At 44.9% G+C, this 20,847-nt stretch overlaps 1 protein-coding gene across 1 annotated transcript in view; it reads left to right on the forward strand.

The window, feature by feature from the left end:
• The first annotated feature begins 6,206 nt into the window (after positions 1-6,206).
• ALPK2 (alpha kinase 2) overlaps positions 6,207-20,847 on the forward strand; it is a 127,741-nt gene continuing 113,100 nt past the window's right edge. Inside the window, exons 1-2 of the mRNA XM_032152174.2 lie at positions 6,207-6,315; positions 10,494-10,611. Of these exons, the coding sequence (XP_032008065.1) occupies positions 6,207-6,315; positions 10,494-10,611 (227 nt within the window). The remainder of the gene's footprint in view (positions 6,316-10,493; positions 10,612-20,847) is intronic.

Here is a 20,847-nt window from a genome sequence, read left to right on the forward strand (position 1 = left end):
TGTGAATAGTCTTCTCTCTGGTAATTCTATTTCTTGGCATTTAGGCTAGAGACCAGTTATGTGTCTAAGGAAGCATGTACTAGGATGTCATTGGAAGTCTAAAACACTCCAGCCAAGCTATACATCAATACAAGAGCAGATGGGTTAAGTGGGATATTGCCATACTATGGAATACTAATACTTAGCAGCTTTCAAAAACTGATAGAGAGCCTTATGGATTGGGTTGACACTGTAAGATTGCCAAAACTTATTATTAAGCAAAATAAGCCAGTTGCCAACAAAGTAGGTACCATACATACCAACATACATATATACCATTCATGCCATACATACAACAAAATTATCATATATTTAGATGATTATATGTGTAATGAATAGAAAAAAATGCCTAAAAGGATACCAGATCCTTCCTCTTGGTAGAGAACTGAGATGGAGAGATGATGCCTCTGGAAGACTTTACCTTTATATGTATTTTTGAGAACATAAATGTATCCACTTAGGATCAGTATAATTAAAGGTAAAGAAAATTTTTAAAAAGAAAGAAGTTGGCTGGGCACAGCGGCTCATGCCTGTGCAGAGAATGATAAATCCCAGGACTCTGGGAGGCCGAGGTGGGCAGATCACTTGAGGCCAGGAGTTTGAGACCAGCCTGGCCAACAATGGTGAAACCCTGTCTCTACTAAAAATACAAAAATTAAGGCGTGGTGGTGCACACCTGTAATCCCAGCTACTCAGGAGGCTGAGGCAGGAGAATCACTTGAATCCGGGAGGCGGAGGATGCAGTGAGCTGAGATTGTGCCATTGCACTCTAGCCTGGGCGACATAGTGAGACTCTCTCTCAATAAATAAATAAATAAATTCAAATACAAATAAAAAGAAACTTGCCACGATCCACTGTTTAGGGAAAATCTCTCTCAAACTGTTTTTTCTCTGCTCTCCCACCACCACAACAACAATCATCAACACAGAGGAAGAGGAAGACTTCTGTGACCAAAGTTGTGGTGAATTTGCCCCATACGCCAAGCTGCAGACACCGGTGGAGCGTTCTCGGATTCAGTTCCGACACTGTCTACCTGGAGATAGTGTCAGATCCCACAGGTTGTGGGCCCAGTCCCCAAGGCTGCTCCTCATCCACCCCCTAAGCCCCCGGAACACCAGCTGCAAGTCAAGGCTTCCGGAACTTCTGACTGACTGGCTTCAAGTTGGGGTTCCCGTGAGCACCTCTTGGGGTTAATTTGCTAGAGTAGCTCACAGAACTCAGGGAAACACATTTACTGGTTTATTACAAAGCTTATTTTAAGGATACAAGTAAACAGCCAGATGCAGAGATGCATAGGCAATTTGCAGGAGCTTCTGTCCCCATGGAGTTGGGATGTGCCACCCTCCCAGTGTGTGGATGAGTTCGTCACCTCCTATCGGCCTCCACACGTTCAGCTCTCTGGAAGCTCCCCAAACCCTGTCCTTTTGGGTTTTTATGGAGGCTTCGCTAATAGGCACGATTGACAACCATGCAGAAATGTGATTGGACAAAAAGCCCCTGATCTGAACCCAGCAAGGCCTATCTGTTCAGACTTTTCTTGGCATTCTTTTCTCTGCGTGGCATTCTTTCCTCTAGAGTACGAGGCAGGAATGAGGGTCTTTTGGAATAAGGGCCTTTTGACCACAGAGTCCTGCCTTGGACAGGTAAAGAAGGATAGAAGCTCAGAGGGAGAGATTCTGTTTCCCGAGGCCAACAGTGCCCCAGCATTATAACAAGGACTACGGGAGTTAGGAGCCAGGAACTGTGGATGGGAACCAATAAATATACAGATATATCGTAACACCATAACCACACAGCAAAAAAGAAAAGAAAAAAGGCAAATCCAGCATTCTTTCCAACTAACACATTGTTTTTCCAAGGTAATCTGTGAAGCCTACCACAAACTCCTCCACTAATACCAATAATTCAATATTGATTGTTCATCTCTAGCAGAGAATGATAAATCTGTCATCAAGGGTTCTCACCTTCAGAGAAGCCACGAAACACGAGCCACAGCCTGACTTAACTGTCCTTTTCCTCTCCAGAGTACAGTCAGTGCTCTGTGGCTCAGATACGTGGTCACTAAACTGACTATGTGAGTCAAATAGTGTGTGTTTGTCAGTATTTTCACATGTGGGACAACACTGTCAGGAAGTCATCACCTGGGGAGGAGTTACAGATGACACAGAAGCTCCTCAACGTCAGCCCAGCTCTTGACAGCTGGATTTATCCTTTCCTCCTTCTCCATTCACAGCAGTTATCTCCAGGAATGAGAATGGAAGGTCATGTCCTGTAAATTACTATTGCAGGTGAGAATTACACCCAGAGACATTTTTACACATTAGTTGGTATATCACTTTAAAAAAGAATCATTGTGGTAACCCACAGCAGAAAAGGAAACTGATGAAACAAGTGAACTCTTTCCTTATACTACGCTGATTACCATTATGAAAACTAATTATGTAACAGATATTTACAAGGCAGTTGACATACATTATTCTAATCCTTAGACTATTATCATTCCCTCCTTTTACAGATGAGAAGGTAAGCTCAATGCCTTGCCTTATAATTGGCAGAGCTGGATGTAGATTTGTTCCTGGCAGGTGGCAAAGCCTGCATTGTGTTCACAGTTTTATGGGGCCTCCTGGTCAGGAGGGTGTTTTCCTGCTATGAGAGCTGCCCTGCCCCCCACTGCCCCCTCCATCTGAGTAACTTCCCTAGGAATATGAAGAGTGGGGTAGTCATCCCTCTGTCTCAACAGTTGCTTCTAAAAAGCATTGCTGATTGGCCACAAAAAGGAATGAAGTACTGATACAGGTGACAACATGGTCAAACCTCAAAAACATTGTGTTAAGTGAAAACTTCTATTTATATAAAATGTCCAGAATAGGCCAGACTCTGTGTCTTCTGCCTAAATCCTAGCATTTTGGGAAGCCAAGTGGGAGGACTGCTTGAGCCCAGGCATTCAAGACCAGCCTGGGCAATGTAGTGAGACCCTGTCTCTACAAAAAAAAAAAAAATCCATAATAGACAAATACATAAAGATAGAAAGTAGATTAGTGATTTCCTCTGGCTGTGTGTGTTGGGGCAGTGGAAATGGGGAGATGAGGAGGTAAAAGGGGTGTAGGAATTCTTTCTAGGGTAATGAGAATGCTCTAAAATGGATTGTGGTGATGGTTGCACAATTCTGAATATAGTGAAAGCCATTGAATTGTACACCTTAAATGAGTAAATTGTGTATGGCATGGTAATTATATCTCATTAAGGCTGTAAAAGAGCTGGGCATGGAGGCTCAAGCCTCTAGTCCCTGCTACTCAAGAGGCTGAGGTGGGAGGATGGCTTGAGCCCAGGAGTTCAAGACCAGCCTTGGGCTGTTGTTAAATCTGGTTTTTAAAAAATACCAGTTGATATCCATTGCTTAACCACCAAATGTACTCGTAACCTACTCTGGAATGGAGGTATCTATTTGCTATCTAAGAGATGAATTTTCTTCCTGTGCTGTGCAACTAATTTGCCATTATGCTGAGAGGGGCTTACTATGCTCTGAAATACCACATGTATTAACCAGAGCCCCATGTCATCCAGCCTCCGCACAGCTACATTTAAGAAGTTCTATAACCAAAAATAATTGGAAATGTAAGTCATTTGTTAAAGAATGTCAAAAGGACCCAATTCACAATCACAATGCATAGTTTCTGAAAAATCTTCAGTTCAGCCTCTCTTGCTCAGTCTTTCACACCTGTCACAGCAGGTATGTCTCTCAAACCTCTCTCCCATCTCATGTGTTCTGCCCCACGCCCAAGCAGTTTTCTCTCTTTTCAATGCTACCATATCACTTCTTCAACCTTACGGCTCTTTCCACCCATCATGTGAATTAATTTAACTTCAGGTTTAAGCATGAAATTGCTTCCTGCACACACTCTCCCTGAGGAAGGGAAGGCAGTGTATTCCCCTTAATTAATTTATTTTTTAACCCTGATATTTACAGAGTGTAGGTGCTTTATGGAGGGGCAGTTTGGGAATGCTTTTTGGGAAATACAGTTCACACCATATTTCTAAACAGAACATCCTGAGATTAAGGAAATGCTGTGGGAACTTCTAAAGCAGCAGGAGTGATCTCAAAAGAAAGCACTAGAGGCATGTGTGAGCGCAATGCTCCAAGGGTAGCATCCACCAAGCGAGGTGGGCCTCATGGGCCAAGATCTGTGTCTTCACACAGGGCTCTGAGCCCAGAAGGGTGCTGTCTTTTTATTTTAGTTTTATAATTCTTATTTTTTGAGATGGAGTTTCGCTCTGTCACCCAGGCTGGAGTGCAGTGGCGTGATCTCGGTTCACTGCAACCTCTGCCTCCCAGATCCCAGTTCAAGCAATTCTCCTGCCTTAGCCTCCTGAGTAGCTGGGATTACAGGAATGAGTCACCATGCCCAGCTAATTTTTGTGTTTTCAGTAGAGACAGGGTTTCACCATGTTGGCCAGGATGGTCTTGAACTCCTGACCTTGTGATCCACCCGCCTCAGCCTCCCAAAGTGCTGGGATGACAGGCGTGAGCCGGTGCGCCGGGCCGGGTGCCATCTTTGGTTTAATGCTCTGCTGTCACCATCTTAAAATCCTTAATCCTGTTTGCACAAAGAACCCCTCATTTTCATCTTGAACCGGGCCCTGCAAATTATGTTGCTCATCCTGCTACTACGGCAAGGGTCCTCAAACATCATTGGCCCTGAACTCAGGTTCCTTCTCCCTCTACTCACTTCTGCTCATCAGGAGATTTTTTAGGTGTTGGTGAGACCTTGAACTGTCCTCAGGGAACTTGTCTCTGACAACTCGTCTCTCAGGGTATCTGAGACAATCTGGAAAAGTGGGAAGAAATAGGGAGGAACTGTTTCTAAATGGGTAAGAAGCTGCTACCGACACTCATACGGAAAGGAGTGTCCCTTTGGCAATACAGCTGTGGCTGCTTTAATTTGGCCTCTCCTACCAAGAGCTTAGCTCAGGTGTCTGCTTTGGGACCCTCAGCATCCCTGGATTCAGGATTTGCAGTTCCTAATCGCCCCTTCCCTGTTCAGGCTAACCACACTGCAGTGTGGTTCTTTTCTTTCTCTGAGCTCTGTGGTGTGGGAGAACAGCCTGCCATTGTGAAGAAGTGGACGCTACTGCATAGACAGAGCTAAATGCCCTTTCTAAACTCAGGGCTCCACAAAGGAGAGGTCTGGCCAAGTGGAGCCAGCTTGTATCTGCCGGTAGCGGTAGCGTGGAAAGGAAAGGGTTCTCTGGATTCAGACCAACCTGCGCCCTCAGGGCAGGCTCATACTTGTGCAAGCTGTGCCCTGCAAAGCTCCAGTGGTGTCTTACACATTGAAAGTGTCAGGCTGCACAGCCCTGAAGGACAGCCCCAAGGCGGCTGCTGCTTGAGCTGTGTGATCTTGAGCAAGTTGTTGAACCTCACTGAGTCTCAGGTTCCGCCTCTGTAAAATGTAGGAGACATTAGTAACTATCCTTTAAGTAGCTTCAAAGAGATAAAGTGAAATAATATATCTGGTGACTAATCAAGGGTTTAGTGCCTGCCTTCCCCTAGGGCACCCACCTGGTGCTCAGAAGGAGCAGTCATATCCTAATTTCAAACTATCTCCTCCCTGGACATCATTTCGACACAACTGACATGTTTTTTGGAGGCAAAGACATATACACACTTTTCTGAGCATAGTATGAAGACACTTTAAGAAGAGAAAGGAAGAGGAATGAGAGGAGGTGGCACTAACCATAGCCTCATGGGATGCTTCCCTCTCCACTGGAGCTCTGGCTACCCTGGGATCTGCCTAGGACAATAGGATTCGTGGTTCTCAATCAGGGCACCCCCCGATCCCCATGCAGTGTCTGCAGACATTTTGATTGTCACACATGGAGGGGTGGGGGTGCTATTGGCATCTGGTGGGTAGAGGCCAGGGATGCGGCTAAATGTCCTATAATGCACAGGACATCCCCAAAATACAGAAGGATCCAGCCCACCTACCAGCAGCACCACGGCCTGGAAAGGCTGCCCAAAGACCTTCAGTCTGCCCACCTGCCAGCATGCAGTGAGCTGCCAGGGCGGCACCCTGTGGTTTCTGGAATTCCTAAGAAGGCCAGAGAAATCCCAGAACAAATGGTGATGTCTGGGACTTTTTTTTTCAGATTCATGCGGCATGAAAGGATGACAGACTCCAAAGGGCCCCAGAGGCCCCCGCTGTGTTTTTTATCTACATTGCTTTCCCAGAAGGTTCCTGAGAAGTCAGACGCTGTGCTTCGCTGCATAATATCTGGTAACCATCTCTAGACTAGCTAATCACCCCCTAAAATCTCCCTGCATACCAGGTTTCTTGGCTCACAAAAGCATTACTAAAACATCATTTGGGAAAATTACCTTGGAAGTTTTTTTTTTTTCTGTGTAATCAATGAAGCAATTCCATCCTCTATGATTTGTTTCTAAAAGATTTCTTTGAGTGACTTCCTGGACATGATTTAGTGATCTTTACTTCACCTTGTGGTTCTGGGTTAGGCAACTCTCACACTGGTTATTTTTTTCAGATAATCCACTCTTAATTTTCTTTCTTTCTTGGGTGTCCTTAGCCATAGTTTAAATTCATGGAGCACAGAGGAATGGCATGAATCACTTCTTTTCAGTAAATTGATGGAACTCTTCTGTTATTCTTTAATTGATTTTTTTTTTTTTTTTTTTTGGGGGTGGGGCTTTTTTTTTTCCCCCGAGGTGGAGTGCAGTGGTGTGATCTCGGCTCACTGCCACCCCTGCCTCCCGGGTTCAAGCTATTCTCCTGCCTCAACCTCCTGAGTAGCTGGGAATATAGGCACACGCCACTGCACCTGGCTAATTTTTTTATTTTTATTTTATTTTGAGACAGAGTCTTGCTGTATTGCCAGGCTGGAGTGCAATGGCACGATCTCGGCTCACTGCAACCTCTGCCTCTTGGTTTCAAGCAATTCTCCCACCTCAGCCTCCCAAGTAGCTGAGATTACAGGCACCCGCCACTACACCCGGCTAATTTTTGTATTTTAGTAGAGATGGGGTTTCACCATGCTGGTCTCGAACTCCTGACCTGCTGGGATTATAGGCGTGAGCCACTGCGTCTGGCTCACCTGGCTAATTTTTATATTTTTAATAGAGACGGCTGGGGGGTTTCACCACGTTGGCCAGGATGGTCTCGATCTCTTGACCTCATGATCTGCCTGCCTTGGCCTCTCAAAGTGCTGGAATTACAGGCATGAGCCACCGCGCCTGGCCCTAACTGATAACTTAAAACTGGCTAAATTAGTCTCTCCTCTGCACGCCTTCTTCAGGGATGCTAATAAGAAGTGAAAATCTTAAAATGGAGGCAACGGGTGACCAATGGAGAAAAAGCAGGGGACTGGGATTCCCCCTGGATTGGTGAATAAAGAACTCAGAATTGATCAAGTATGGGTACTCCCAATGGTAAAAGGATTTATCATTAAAAGAACATAAACTAAAACAATTGGGTAGGGAAGTGATATCTTGTACCTCATGGGTGGTTCTCTTTTCTTTTTTGGATTATGTCTCTACCCTTGAAAACATGAAGGCGCCAGTGGTGTTTCTTCAGGGCAGACAGAAACCTCTTCTCCCTTGCTCTTTTTTTTTTTTTTTTTTTTGAGATAGGGTCTCTCTTGCTCTGTTGCCCAGGCTGGCACAATCTCAGCTCACTGCAAGCTCCACCTCCCAGGTTCAAGTGATTCTCATGCCTCAGCCTCCCAAGTGGCTGGGATTCCAGATGCACACCACCATGCCCAGCTCATTTTTGTATTTTTAGTAGAATGGGGTTTCGCTATGTTGGCCAGGTTGGTCTCTGATCCCATTTTTCTAAGTCCAGAGAGGAGAGGGATGAGCCTCAGAAATGGCTGCCTTTCGCTAGCACAAGTCGTCATAAAACCTCGATTTCAGCCTGGAGCTGCAGTGTAGAACTGTGCGCTCAGCCGCTCCAAGCCCAGGCTTCTGTCTCTGTGATGGTCCATCGTCATTCAGACAGACAGAACGGTGCAAGCTGACCTTGATTCTTCAGAGCACAGCCCTCGTGTGTTTGGACACGCCCTGAACTTGGCTGTGGTCCCCTCGCCCAGATACTTCTGAAATGTTTAGGAGATGGCTCTCAATATATGACCCACAGTAGGTTCCAAAAACAAGGGGAGGACTTTCAGGTGAGGTTTCCAGCAAGTGGCAGGAGAAAAGAGAACCACCCACAAGATACCAGATACCACTTCCCTATGCAAGTCTCATTTCTGGCCGATTGTTCAGATCTATACTGCACAGGGGAAAAAAACAGTCAGCCATTAGGAAACTGGGGGAAATCAATCAGCCCTCATCAGCCTGAATGAAAAACTGGAATCCAAGAGTTCCCAGGCTCAGCTCATGAACATTTTATATATTTTCTTCAAAACAGCCACATACCCACAAAAAGGAGGAATTAACTGCTTCCTATAAAGAAGTGTGATGAAACAGTCTTAAAGGAGGACACAGGGTTGACAAGAACAGGCAGAAATGAATTATGATCAGAAATCCCTTGATGGTTTTTCAGGGAAGCCCATTTTTCGGTGTCTTTTTATAGGCAAATGCCTGTAAGAGGCTCAGCCATGCAGCTGCTGGAGGATTTATCCTTGCATGCAGGTCTATCTATTCCAAGCCCCGGGGTCACTACTCAGGCGTTCACCTGAAGGAGAAGGCAGGGAGGAAAAATCCACAGTTGCCAAAAAAGCACATTCATGGCATGAGCACAGCGGCAGCCTAGCTGGGAGACACAGGGAGGGAGGGAGGGAGGGGGACTCAGCGTTTTCAGGTCCTGCTCATGGTGCAGGTGCGGGTCTAACGAACTTTTTCTTCCCTCTGTACTTCTTTTGTCTTTCCTCTTTCTATGGAGTTCCTTTATTTCTTTTCTTTCTTTCTTTTCTTTTTTTTTTTTTTTTTGAGACAAGGTCTCACTCTGTTGTCCAGGCTGGAGTGCAGTGGCACAATCATGATTATGGCTCACTGCAGCCTCGACCACACAGGCTCGGATCATCCTCCTCTCTTAGCCTCCCAGGTAGCTGAGACTATAGGTGCACACCACCACACCCAAATAACTTTTGTATTTTTTCTAGAGATGAGGTTTTGCCATGTGGCCCAGACTGGTCTTAAACGCCTAGACTTAAGTGATTCACCCACCTGCCTCGGCCTCCCAAAGTGCTGGGATTACAGGCGTGAGCCACCATGACCGGCCAGAACATGGGGTTCTCATCTTAGTGGTCTCTGGAGTTGCTCGCCAAAAATCATGCAATAAATAAGGCAGAAATAAAAGAATCCTCCTAAGACAGATTAAGAATGGTGTATTGTTTCCAAATACCAGGCTTTCCTTCCTGTGCATATGGCATATTTTGACATATTTTCAGTGACATGAAGGCTAATGAGAAAGCTCTTTGGAACACAATGGAAACCTTCCTGCTCTGTAACAAGAGGGAAAAATCCCAAGGGGTGGATGAAATTCCTGGAGGTTTTACCAGATTAGCCCATTAACATCACATCCCATTAATGAACACCAGGGAAGGATGAATCTCTTCTAAGGGAGAAAGTGTAGGTCAATTTCTGTGATGATATCAGTAACATATGCATAGCGTCAGTCTGGGAAGCCCACATTCCAAACTCTTCATCCTCAGGAAGAAAGTGGCATTTGCAAATCTACTTTGTTCTCCTCTCTTTTGTGCCATAACTAATGCACTAACTTTGAGCACTATTAAAGTATAATTTTCAAAAAGGTAAAGTGATTCCCATGCAAATATGAAATACACATTTTAAAGATTTTATTCAACTCATTAATTAGAGAAGAAACCAGAAACTATTAAAGTTTGAGGAGCTAGGTATGTATAGGCAATTTAATAAAGGAATGTTGGGGTAAAACTGCTGGGTTAGGTGTAGCACTGGTTAATGTCCTACAGAGCAATAAACAATAGCTTATAGGGTTATCTTTTCTCCTAGATGGAAATTATTTGCATTTCTATTGGACAAAAACCTACAAATTAACATATAACTTCACTTTAAATCAGTAGTTATTGAGTGAAACAAAGTATATGACCCAAGATCATGCTTGGATGGGCCTTTGTCTTCATATGACATTGAAAAAAGATAGTATTCATATCTTTGCCTTATTTCCAAGTATTGGAAAATTTTTCTTAATAGCATGTTGAGATTAGGGGTAGCATTTTTCATTTTGTATCCCACCCATCAGCACAGCACCATCTTAGGTACATAACATGCTCAATAGTGTCTGCTGAATTATGTGTTTATTTGTATCAGCAAGAAGAAGCCCTTTCAATTCCTCACCTAATGTAATCCATCATCCTCATCCCTGTCGCTTACTGTCCATCCTTGTTCATAGCTTTATGGTTTTTTTTTTTCCTAAAAATACCTAAACTAATAAGGATATTTTTCTTTCTTTATTGTCAGGTCAGCCCAAGCCAGAGGTAACTTGGTATAAGAATGGTCAGGCCATTGATGGGAGTGGCATTGTTTCCAACTATGAATTCTTTGAGAATCAGTATATTCATGTGTTACATCTCTCTTGGTAAGTGGTTATATCCCTGTGGGCTGTTTGTTTACTAATATCCCTATATTCTGTCATGTGCTGATTACTATGAGGTAAGGCCTAAAGATTGGCTCATATTTGCTTCTAGAGTCCTAATTTTAGATGCTTGGCAGGCATCAGCCAAAGCACCCAGCAATGACGATGTCCTGAGCTCTGCTCAGTAACTAATTATACTCCCCTAATTTGCTGCTGTCAATGAAGTTAAGCTTTATCTAGAATTTTATTCAAGGTGATCCAGCCATTGCCATCCATTAAATAAGCTTTTTCATTTCATCTTGATCTCTCTGGAAAGTGAAGAAAGTGTGATAGGATCTCAGCATTGTTGTCCAAACTTCCATGGATAGGAAGAAGGAGAAGTGGCTATGATCCCACAGCACCTTGGTGGTGGAGTTCAGGCTAGAAACCATATCCCCTGGCTTTATTTTAGGAAGTAGTACGGTCCAGTACAGTGATTTCGAATTTTTTTTGTTCCTCCAAGAGCTTTTGTTTGGATAAAACCAGGAAACTCAATAAGTAAAGGAGAGAAAATGAGAACTGCTCTGGGTGAAGCTGGGTAGGGCATCTGTGCTTTTGATCCTCAATGCTACTAAATTGGTCACAGTGCCATTATGGGGCTCTGAGGAGCCTGAGGGTTCTTCAAAGCATGGTATGAAAATGACTGGTAGGCATGGGAGTGTGCTGATAGCCTTGAGTCTGAGATTTAAAAAAAGACTTGTTGAGTTCCAGATCTGCCATTTTCTTGCTGTATGACCTTGGCCAGTTGCTTAACCTCTCTGAAACTCAATTTCATCATCTATAAAACAAAAGGATGACAGAGAGAGTTAAAGAATGTAATGCTTGTAGAAGTTTCATTGTAGAGGAGTTGCTCATGAACACAAAAGCTTTCTTATCTCCCATCTAGTCCTTTGTTTAAAGTAACAGGCTGAGCGTGGTGGTGGCTCATGCCTGCAATCTCAGCACTTTGGGAGGGTGAGGCAGGTGGATTGCTTGAGGCCAGGAGTTTGAGACAAGCCTGGGCAACATAGTGAGACTTCATCTCTACAAAAAAATTGAAAAATTAGCTGGGCATGGTGGCTCATGCCTGTAGTCCCAGTTACTTGAGAGGCCAGGGTGGAAGAATTGCTTGAGCCCAGGAGTTTGAGGCTGCAGTGAGCTATGATTGCACCACTGCACTCCAGCTTGGGTAAAAGAGTGAAATCCTGTCACAAAAATAAGTAAATATGTAAATAAATAATAAACATCAGAGATCATTTTACCACAGTTGAAATGCTTATCTGATTTACAGCATATCTAGCCTAACATTTAAGATACCCATTACTCATCTATTCTTTAATTCTTTAGATAACATTCTTCAGGCACCTACATATGCCAAGCATTTTGCTTAACGCTAGAGATGGAGGTAAGTAACACAAACACTGTCCACACCCTTACAAAACATCAACTCTGGTATGGACGATCAGTGGTGAACAAAGAAAGCCATTCTTCCCCTTACCACTCCAGTATACTTGGGAGACAGCCAGATTGGCATTTGCTGGCGCTTGACCATGACCCGGACTTTCCCACTTCTTCATTCCAACCTTGTTGAGGTCTCCCCTTCCTCGTCTTTATCCCATTCAGGTTAGAAACCACCTGTAAGGTTCACAGGTGAGATTCTAGTTACCCATGGGTTTGTCCAGCCTCAAACATTCTCTTCTCCTTTGATCTTGTTGCACAGGCCTCCCTTTTGGTGGTTATTAATTGCTCAGGATTGATGACAAGTTCAGTAGACTATGGGCCTCACAGGGGGCAGGAGTCCTCTCTGATTCACACAAACATCCCCTACAGCCTGGCACAGTGCCTGCAACATAAATATTTGTTAAAAGGATGGATGGGGACATCTATCTATGTCTCTCCCTTTCTCTATTGTTTTTGTGGTTGGTTTATCTAGATGGATGTTAGCAAACATTTTTCTAAAAGGGGCCAGATAGTAAGTATTTTAGCCTTTGCAGGCCAGATGCAAAAGTAGGCCACAACTATTCAGGTCTGTCATAGATAATATGCTTAAAAAAAAATAACATAGTTGTGTACCAATAAAACTTTATTTACAAAAACAGGTGAGGGACCACATTTGGCCTGTGGGCTATAGTTTGCCTACCCTGGTAAGATCCTTGAGGATCTACACACTGAAATTCTTTGTATGTTTCCCACCCTTGCTTATTTTTCTCTGAGCACTCAACACATATTTCCTGATTAATTTTAGTTTCACAGTAAACCAAAATATTATACCCACATTTTAGCCAGAAGAGAAGCTTGACATGTGTTAAGATTTGAGATTTGCTGTTACTGTTTCATGTTCCATGTACAGGATGAGGGTATAAAGGAATGGAGGAATAAGGAGCCCATGAGGAATCCCCAGAGGCAGGTGGGCAAGTCAAAGCAGGAGGTATACAAAGCAGGAGGAGAAACTTGGGGAGGGAACTTGCCCTGTGGAAGGTTCAGGGAATCACCATTGCCTGCTCTGAGATCCAGCAGGGCAGTGGCTTTCCATAAAAATTGAAGATTTGACACAACAGAATCCACTCTTTCCAAGCTCCTGGGCTGCCATTTTGAAAAATAGCCTGTCTACTAGGAAAAGTATTCAGTTGTAATGCAAGAAATGTTGGTAGAGCCCTACAATAGATGTGGTCACATTTTGCTGCTTAGCAGTAAGTATGCTGGGCACTAATGATCGTGGAAAGTTCTGACTTTTTATACTGGTAGTTCTGAATTCTAGCTGCCCATTAGTATCACCTTGGGAGCCTTTAAAACCCACTGATGCTTGGGCTTCGCTCTTGACCAACTAAATCGGAATACCAGGTGATTCCAGTGTTTTGCTGAAAATGAGACACTCTCTAAGTCCTAAGCATTCATCTGTAAAGTGATTTGACTTATACCAGTATGTTAAATGCTGGTGAGGAAAATGAATGGTATTTTGTGCAAATGCCTTTCAAAGATTAAAAGTTAGTTGTTAGTTATAATATTAGTCTCAAAATTTCCTGCTATATACCGTCAACCACTGGATTAGCTCATAGCCCAAAGAAAAGTACTTTTCTTCACCTACATTTGGTCTTTGGGTCATTAAATATGAGTTTTTAGATATTTGAAAGCTCTTGTTTCTGTGTTTCCCAAGGGCTTTTTTGGTTTAACAAATCTAATCTGCAGTTCTGCTTGGAGGCTAAGAGCCCTGCGGTTGTATTTATGAACCTTTTGATTCTCTATCTTCCCTGCATTCTCTTCCTCATGCCGTCCTCATCTCATGAACCAGTGCACTTCAGGCAAGTGAGACGGCGGGGAAGAGATTTATCATTGTTGTTGCAACCTTTACATTACCACGGGTCAAGTGTGCTTGGCAGGGAAGAGAAATGGAAAGCCAAGAAGGCATTCCCAGGGAGAGAAACATCAATAATCACATTATGGTATGCACTGTAGCTTGAAATAAAAAATTTTTTTTTTTCCAAAAGATGTAGGAGTTGGGGGGTGGGGAGGAAAATGCAAATAGATGTTTTCTACCTCATAATGAAAGCAAATTGCAACGATGTGTATACAAATGGGAAATTGTGGTCTCTTATGAACACAATGTAAAGAAAGGCAGCAAAGCAACAGATAAAAATCTGTCCAGGAACCCGCACTTAGATATACCCCCTCCTCAGCAGGGAGGACTCCTTTGATGGTTGCAATCACATGGCTGTGCTGAGAGCCAGCAGGAGGGAGGTGGAAGGAAGGGGAAGGGGGCGGAGGACGCACCAGGAGCAGCAAAGCTCCGCCCCTGCCTAGGCTAAAGCGGGACAAAGCAGCCCCTCTGCTCTCTCATCAACTCTGCCCTGGCATCAGCCGGGCTGGGGACAGGTCCATAGAGCGCCGAGCAGGGACAATGAGGCAGGAGAACGGCACAGTCACCACAAGCCAATCAGCTCATGGAGTGTATACAGGGTTGAATAGTGTCCCCCAAATCCATGTCTGCCTGGAGCCTCAGAATGCGACATTGTTTAGAAATAGGATTTCTGCAGGTATAATTAGTGAAGGAGTTCATATTGGATTAGGTTGTTGGATTATTACGGAAAAGGGGTTCCAATCCAGACCCCAAGAGAGGGTTCTTGAACCTCACACAAGAAAGAATTTGGAGCAAGTTTATTAAGAAAGTAAAAGAATGGCAGAGCAGCGGTGTAGGCTGCTCGCCTGAGTATACTTATTTATTGATTACATGCTAAACAAGAATTGTATAATTTATGTGTTTTCTGGGAAAAGGGCAGAGATTTCCTGGGACTGAGGGTCCCTCCTATTTTTTAGATTCTATAGGGTAACTTCTAAATGTTGCCATGGCATTGGTAAACTGTCATGGTGCTGGTGGGAGTGTCTTTTGGCATCTAACACATTATAATTAGCATATGAGCCCTAACACATCATAATTAGCATATGAGCCCTAACACATTATAATTAGCATATGAGCCATGTGGACGACCAGAGGTCACTTTCATTGCCATCTTGGTTTTCGTGGGCTTCGGCTACTTCTTCACTGCATCCTGATCTATCAGCAGGGTCTTTGTGACCTGTATCTTATGCTGACCTCCTGTCTCATCCTGTGACTAAGAATGCCTAACCTCCTGGGAATGCAGCCCAGTAGGTCTCAGCCTTAGTTTACCCAGCCCCTATTCAAGAAGGAGTCACTCTGGTTCAAACACCTCTGACAGGGTGGGTCCTAATTCAATGACTGGTATACTTTTAAAAAGAGAAAACAGAGCCACAGAGACACACACAGAGAAAAAATGGCGGTGGGAAGACAGAGACAGAGATTGGGGTGATGCAATGGCAAGCCGAGACATGCCAAAAATTGCCAGCAGCCACCAAAGGCTAGGAAGGGGCAAGAGAAGAGTCTTCCCTGGAACCTTCGAGGGACCGTGGCTTGACGACAACTTGATTTTAGACTTTTTGGACACAAGAACTGTGAAAGAATAAATTTCTGTTGCTTTTTGCCATCCAGTTTGTGGTAGTTTGTTACACACAGCCCTAGGAAGCTAATACATGGGGTAGCTGAGCAATCCCGTAAAAAGAGGCAGGGCTTTTTGCCTACCTGGACATAAGCACTGGCCAGGTTTATCTGAGAATGCAGTGTTGGTTCCAGACACACCAGCTGAGTTCATCCAGACCACCCAGTGGGAGATGTCTAGGGGCCAAGGGGCAAAAACATTTTTTTCAACTCTGCCCCAAATTCACGATTGATTATTCAAGGATTTGAAGGGGAAATCAATAAGCTCTCCTGGGTCACTCGTGTTTTTCCCCCAGGGGACATTCGGTAATGTCTGGAAACATTTGGATTGTGCTGACAGGAGGGGGTGGGGTGCTACTGCATCTGGCGGGAGGAGGCCAAACCTGCTGTTGAACATTGGACAGTACGCAGGGCAACCCCCACAGTCAGAATTCTCTGACCTAAGATGTCTGGAGCACCGAGGTTGAGCAACTTTAGCAAACTACCACAAAACTGGTGGGCTCTCGTAGAGCAGCAGTTTCTTAGTTCTCATGGGTCTGTGGGCTGGCGGGCTGGTTCTCTGCTGGTTTTCCCTGGCTTTCTCATGCTCATTTATGCCACTCAAGTCCATTTAAGGATTGGTTGGGCTGGAAGGTCCAGTGTGGTTTCCCTGACAGGCTTGGCAGTGGACACTGCTGTTGGCTGGGCCGCCTTGCTCTCCTCCACATGGGCTCTCATCCCCCAGGAGGATGGCTCTGGTTTCCTTACAGGGCGGTCTCAGGGCAGCATTCCAAGGTCATGGAGCTGCAGGGCCTCATGAGTTCCACCCAATATCATTTCTCTCACATTCTCTTGGCCAAAGCAAGTCACAGGCCAACCCACATTTAAGAAAAATAGACTCTACTTTTGAAGAGTAGGGTGGCAAAGTCACATTGCAACAAGGTGTGCATACTCACATGAGTGGAATTTGTAGCCAGATTTTGTAATCTGCATCTTCTATCTGTGGAAAATTTAATTGATCTTTTAAATCATCTATTTGCATGTATCTTTATCCTTCTCAAAAAAACCATCTATAACTGCCCCTTGCCTATAATTTTTTTATCCTTTGTTTTTGAGATGGAGTCTCGCACTGTTGCCCAGGCTGGAGTACAGTGGCAAGATCTGGGCTCACTGCAACCTCCACCTCCCAGGTTCAAGCAATTCTGCTGCCTCAGCCATCCAAGTAGCTGGGGTTACAGGCACATGCCACCACGCCTGGCTAATTTTTGTATTTTTAGTAGAGATGGGGTTTCACCATGTTGGCCAGGCTGGTCTTGAACTCCTGACCTCAGGTGATCGCCTGCCTTGGCCTCCCAAAGTGCTGGGATTACAGGCATGAGCCACCACGCTTGGTCTATTCTTAACCATTCATTTATCCAACAAACATTAAGAGCACTTAATATGCTCTAGAATCCAGTGCCAAGTAAGAGGAAGCAAAGTTCTCTATGATCCCACTCACAGTCCAGTGGAGGAAACAGACACTGAAATTTCAGAAATGGGTATTGAACCAGAGAGTGGTCACCCAGACACAAGGTTTTAAGCTGTTTTTGTTACATGTTTCATGCTTGCAACCCTGTTTGGATAGTTTTTCATTTTCTTTTCCACTAGAACTCTAACATGTTATTAACTGTTGCACCTCACAGAGTAGATTGTTTTTAGAATGTGGACTCTGTGACTTCAGTAATGTGTCGGCATTCTCATTTATTTCTCATGTCCAGGCAGACAGACAGACCCTAGGAGCCATGGGGTACGGTGTTACCTTCCTCAAGATACTCTGGTTTGAGAGCTCTTTGTAGGTGCTTGTCATCTGTGCCCTGGGGAGGGCCATCAGCCTCTTTCTATACATAATCACCCAAGGAAACCTAAACCGTTTGCCAGACACCTGAAAAACATGAGTTGTTGTTCATGAATGAAACCGGGCAAGTGAGTATAGTTGAATCACTTAAAGACACCCCCACTGGGGCCAGACGTGGTGACTCACGCCTGTAATCCCAGCACTTTGGGAGGCCAAGGCAGGCAGATCTCTTGAGGTCAGGAGTTCAAGACCAGCCTGGGCAATATGGTGAAACCCTGTCTCTACTAAAAATACAAAAATTAGCTAAGCATGGTGGCGTGAGCCTGTAATCCCAGCTACTCAGGAGGCTGAGGCATGAGAATCACTTGAACCCGGGAGGCAGAGGTTGCACTGAGCAGAGAGCATGCCACTGCACTCCAGCATGGGCAACATGAGACTCCATCTCAAAAAAAAAAAAAAAAAAAATCCCCATTGCTGGAAGAAACACCTCAGAACACACAACCTGCTAATAGAATTGTCACCATCAATTTCACTTACAACGAACAGACAATCTTTTCCACTATTGACAGCCAGGGTCCCAAGATCTGGGTTTAAATCCCAGATCTGTAAGCTGTATCATCCTGGGCAAATTATTTAACTTTTCTTTGTCTCAGTTTTCTCATCTGTAAAATGGGGATAATAATAGCACCTGCCTAATAGGGTTGTTGTGGGGATTAAATCAACACATGCAAAGAATTTTGAATATTCAATAAATAATAGCTATTTTGGATGCTTTAAACATGCTCCCCACCTCAAACTATAATTTTGGAACACATTAAAATAGGAGAGTTTGGAGGTAAGAAAGGCAGCATTTTTCCCCTCTGCTATTTCTCTTTTGCAGGGTAAAAAAAATGTAGTTAACTGATTGTTCAAGGAATCATCAGGTAGAAATAAAGATGACTGAATTTTTATTTCATGCTAAGATGGAAAATGCATTTCATCCAAGGTTGGAAAGCGTTTTGTGAACTTCATGTTCCTGTGAGCTTAAGTAGGTCTAACAAGTCTTAAGGATGACTGGTAGAACTTTCCGACACCTGGAAGGCGTCTGTGTTTCCGACACAGGGCTGAGGCGGGTTCCCGTGGCATTCTCCCTGAATGAATTCAGCAGGCACGCATCAGGGCCATGACTCAGACCATGCCTGGAGCCCTGCTTGAATGAGTTCCGAGGGTCTGACGAGGAACTCCCAGTTAGTCCCCGGGTGATAGGTCCCTTCTGAGAATCCATGGCTTGTCATCACATTCTGGCGGTGACTTTAGTAGGTAAGTGTCTCAGAAGAGTGAATGGTTATAGGCCAGGTTCAGGTTCACTCACCTTTAACTGGGGATGGGACTTGGGTGGCTGCTCCCACCATGGTGTGGACTCCTCAGGGCAAATCATGCTAGTCAGGTGACAGGTGATAGGTTGATCCAAGAGCCCCTCCCAAGACTTTGGGACAGTCAGGGAAAGGTGCACCAATCTCTAGAAGTTGGACACGTTCCGAAAGTACTGTCACTGAAAACTGTCACGTTCTGAAACTGTCACTCCATTGACACCTTCTGAGAACTGAGCAGACCAGGCACATTAGGGAAGTTCTTGGAGTCAGCCCTACCTTGTAATCACAGAATTAGAGGCAGACACATCTGGAAAGATTGAAAAGATGGGGTGTCTCTCTCATGTAGAAATCGTGATGTGTTAGTGCTGGGGAATAGTTGGCCAACTCCCTCTAAGGTAAAGCTCATAAAGAAATTACCTGACAAGGGGAGATGGCTAGTTATGGGCAGAGCTGAAACTAATCAGGCCCTGTGAGTCCTGGGAAGGGCTTTGCCCCCACTCTGTAGGGAGAGGGCAGGACTGAGAAAGGGGTTCAGTTTGGCAGCGTTAAGTCTCTGTCCTGACCAGCCCAGCCTATTTCACCTCCTCATGCACTCAGCTGAGGGCCTCTCATGACAGCCCCAAGGCCTCCCTGCCTCTACCAGGTCGTGCCTGGGAGCCTCTCCTACCCCTGCCTCTTGAGTTCTCCATGAACCACTGTGTGACTTGGACCCCACACCCCTCCCTGTCTGCCTCCAGGCTCCATCACCTGGAATTCCTGCTTTGTCTTCTCCCAAGCACATGCTCCCATTCACTTTTTTCTGAATCTCACAATGCTGGGCCAGTCTCAGTACATTCCATGGGACACCAGGCTACAACTCAGCGGAGTCCCCCTCACATGGGAGAGGAGCTGCCGCTCTGGATCCTCCAGGACTCACTTCAGGCCACACCCCACACCTGGGCCCCAGGTGAACCTGAGAATGGGTGAGAATGGGCGTGGCCTGTGAAAGGGGTTAAGCCCTGGGATGGTCCCTCAGACCCTGCCTGTCATAGCTTGAGCTACCCTACCAAAATACCATAGTGTGGGTGGCCTAAACAACAGAAGTTTCTTTCTCACCGTCCTGGAGGCTGGAAGTCCAAGATTGAGGTGCCAGCACGGTTAGGTTCTGGTAAGGGCCCTCTTCCTGGTTTGCAGAAGCTGCCTTCTCACTATGTTCTCACATGGGACAGAGAGAAAGAGAGAGAGTGCAAGCTCTCTGGTGTCTCTTCTTCTAAGGGCACTAATCCTGTCATGAGGGCCCCACCCTTGAGACCTCATCTAAACCATATCACCTCCCAAAGGCCCTGTCTCCAAATACCATCACATTGCAGGTTAGGGCTTCAACATATGACTTGGTGGGGGGACATAATTCAGTAGCTAGCACAGCTCCAAATATGGAAGGCTCCTGGCTATATACAGGGCCAGACTAAGACAAGGCCAGTGGGGGTGGACAGGGACCCACTGGTTCAGAATCAGAGATTTGCAGCACTCTGTGAGAGCATAAGTAGACACACTAAGTATCATAAATACATACTCGGCTCTCAAGTCAGACTACCCAGGTCCAATTCTTGGCCTCATCTCTTACTTGGGCAGGTTGCTTAACCTCTGTCTGCCACCATTTCCGTATCTGTAAAATGGGAATGATTACAGTATTTACTTTGCAGGGTTGGGTGAAGATTAAATGAGATAATACACATAAGGAAACTTTTTGAACAGTGCTGGTACTTAACAAATGCTAAGTAAATGTTCATTGTTTCTGCCCTGAGATCTCCTGTGTATTGCTAGACACAGCCATTGTTTTTGTTTTTCTTTGAGTCAGAGTCTCACTCTGTCACCCAGGCTGGAATGCAGTGGCACAATCTCGGCTCACTGCAACCTCCGCCTCCCAGGTTCAAGCAATTCTCCTGCCTCAGCCTCCTGAGTAGCTGGGATTGCAGGTGCCCACCACCACACCTGGCTAATTTTTTTTTTTGTATTTTAGTAGAGACGGGGTTTCGCCATGTTGCTCAGGCTGGTCTCAAACTCCTGAC

Source organism: Hylobates moloch, unplaced genomic scaffold (genome assembly GCF_009828535.3).
Source record: "Hylobates moloch isolate HMO894 unplaced genomic scaffold, HMol_V3 SCAFFOLD_5, whole genome shotgun sequence".
NCBI lineage: Eukaryota > Metazoa > Chordata > Mammalia > Primates > Hylobatidae > Hylobates > Hylobates moloch.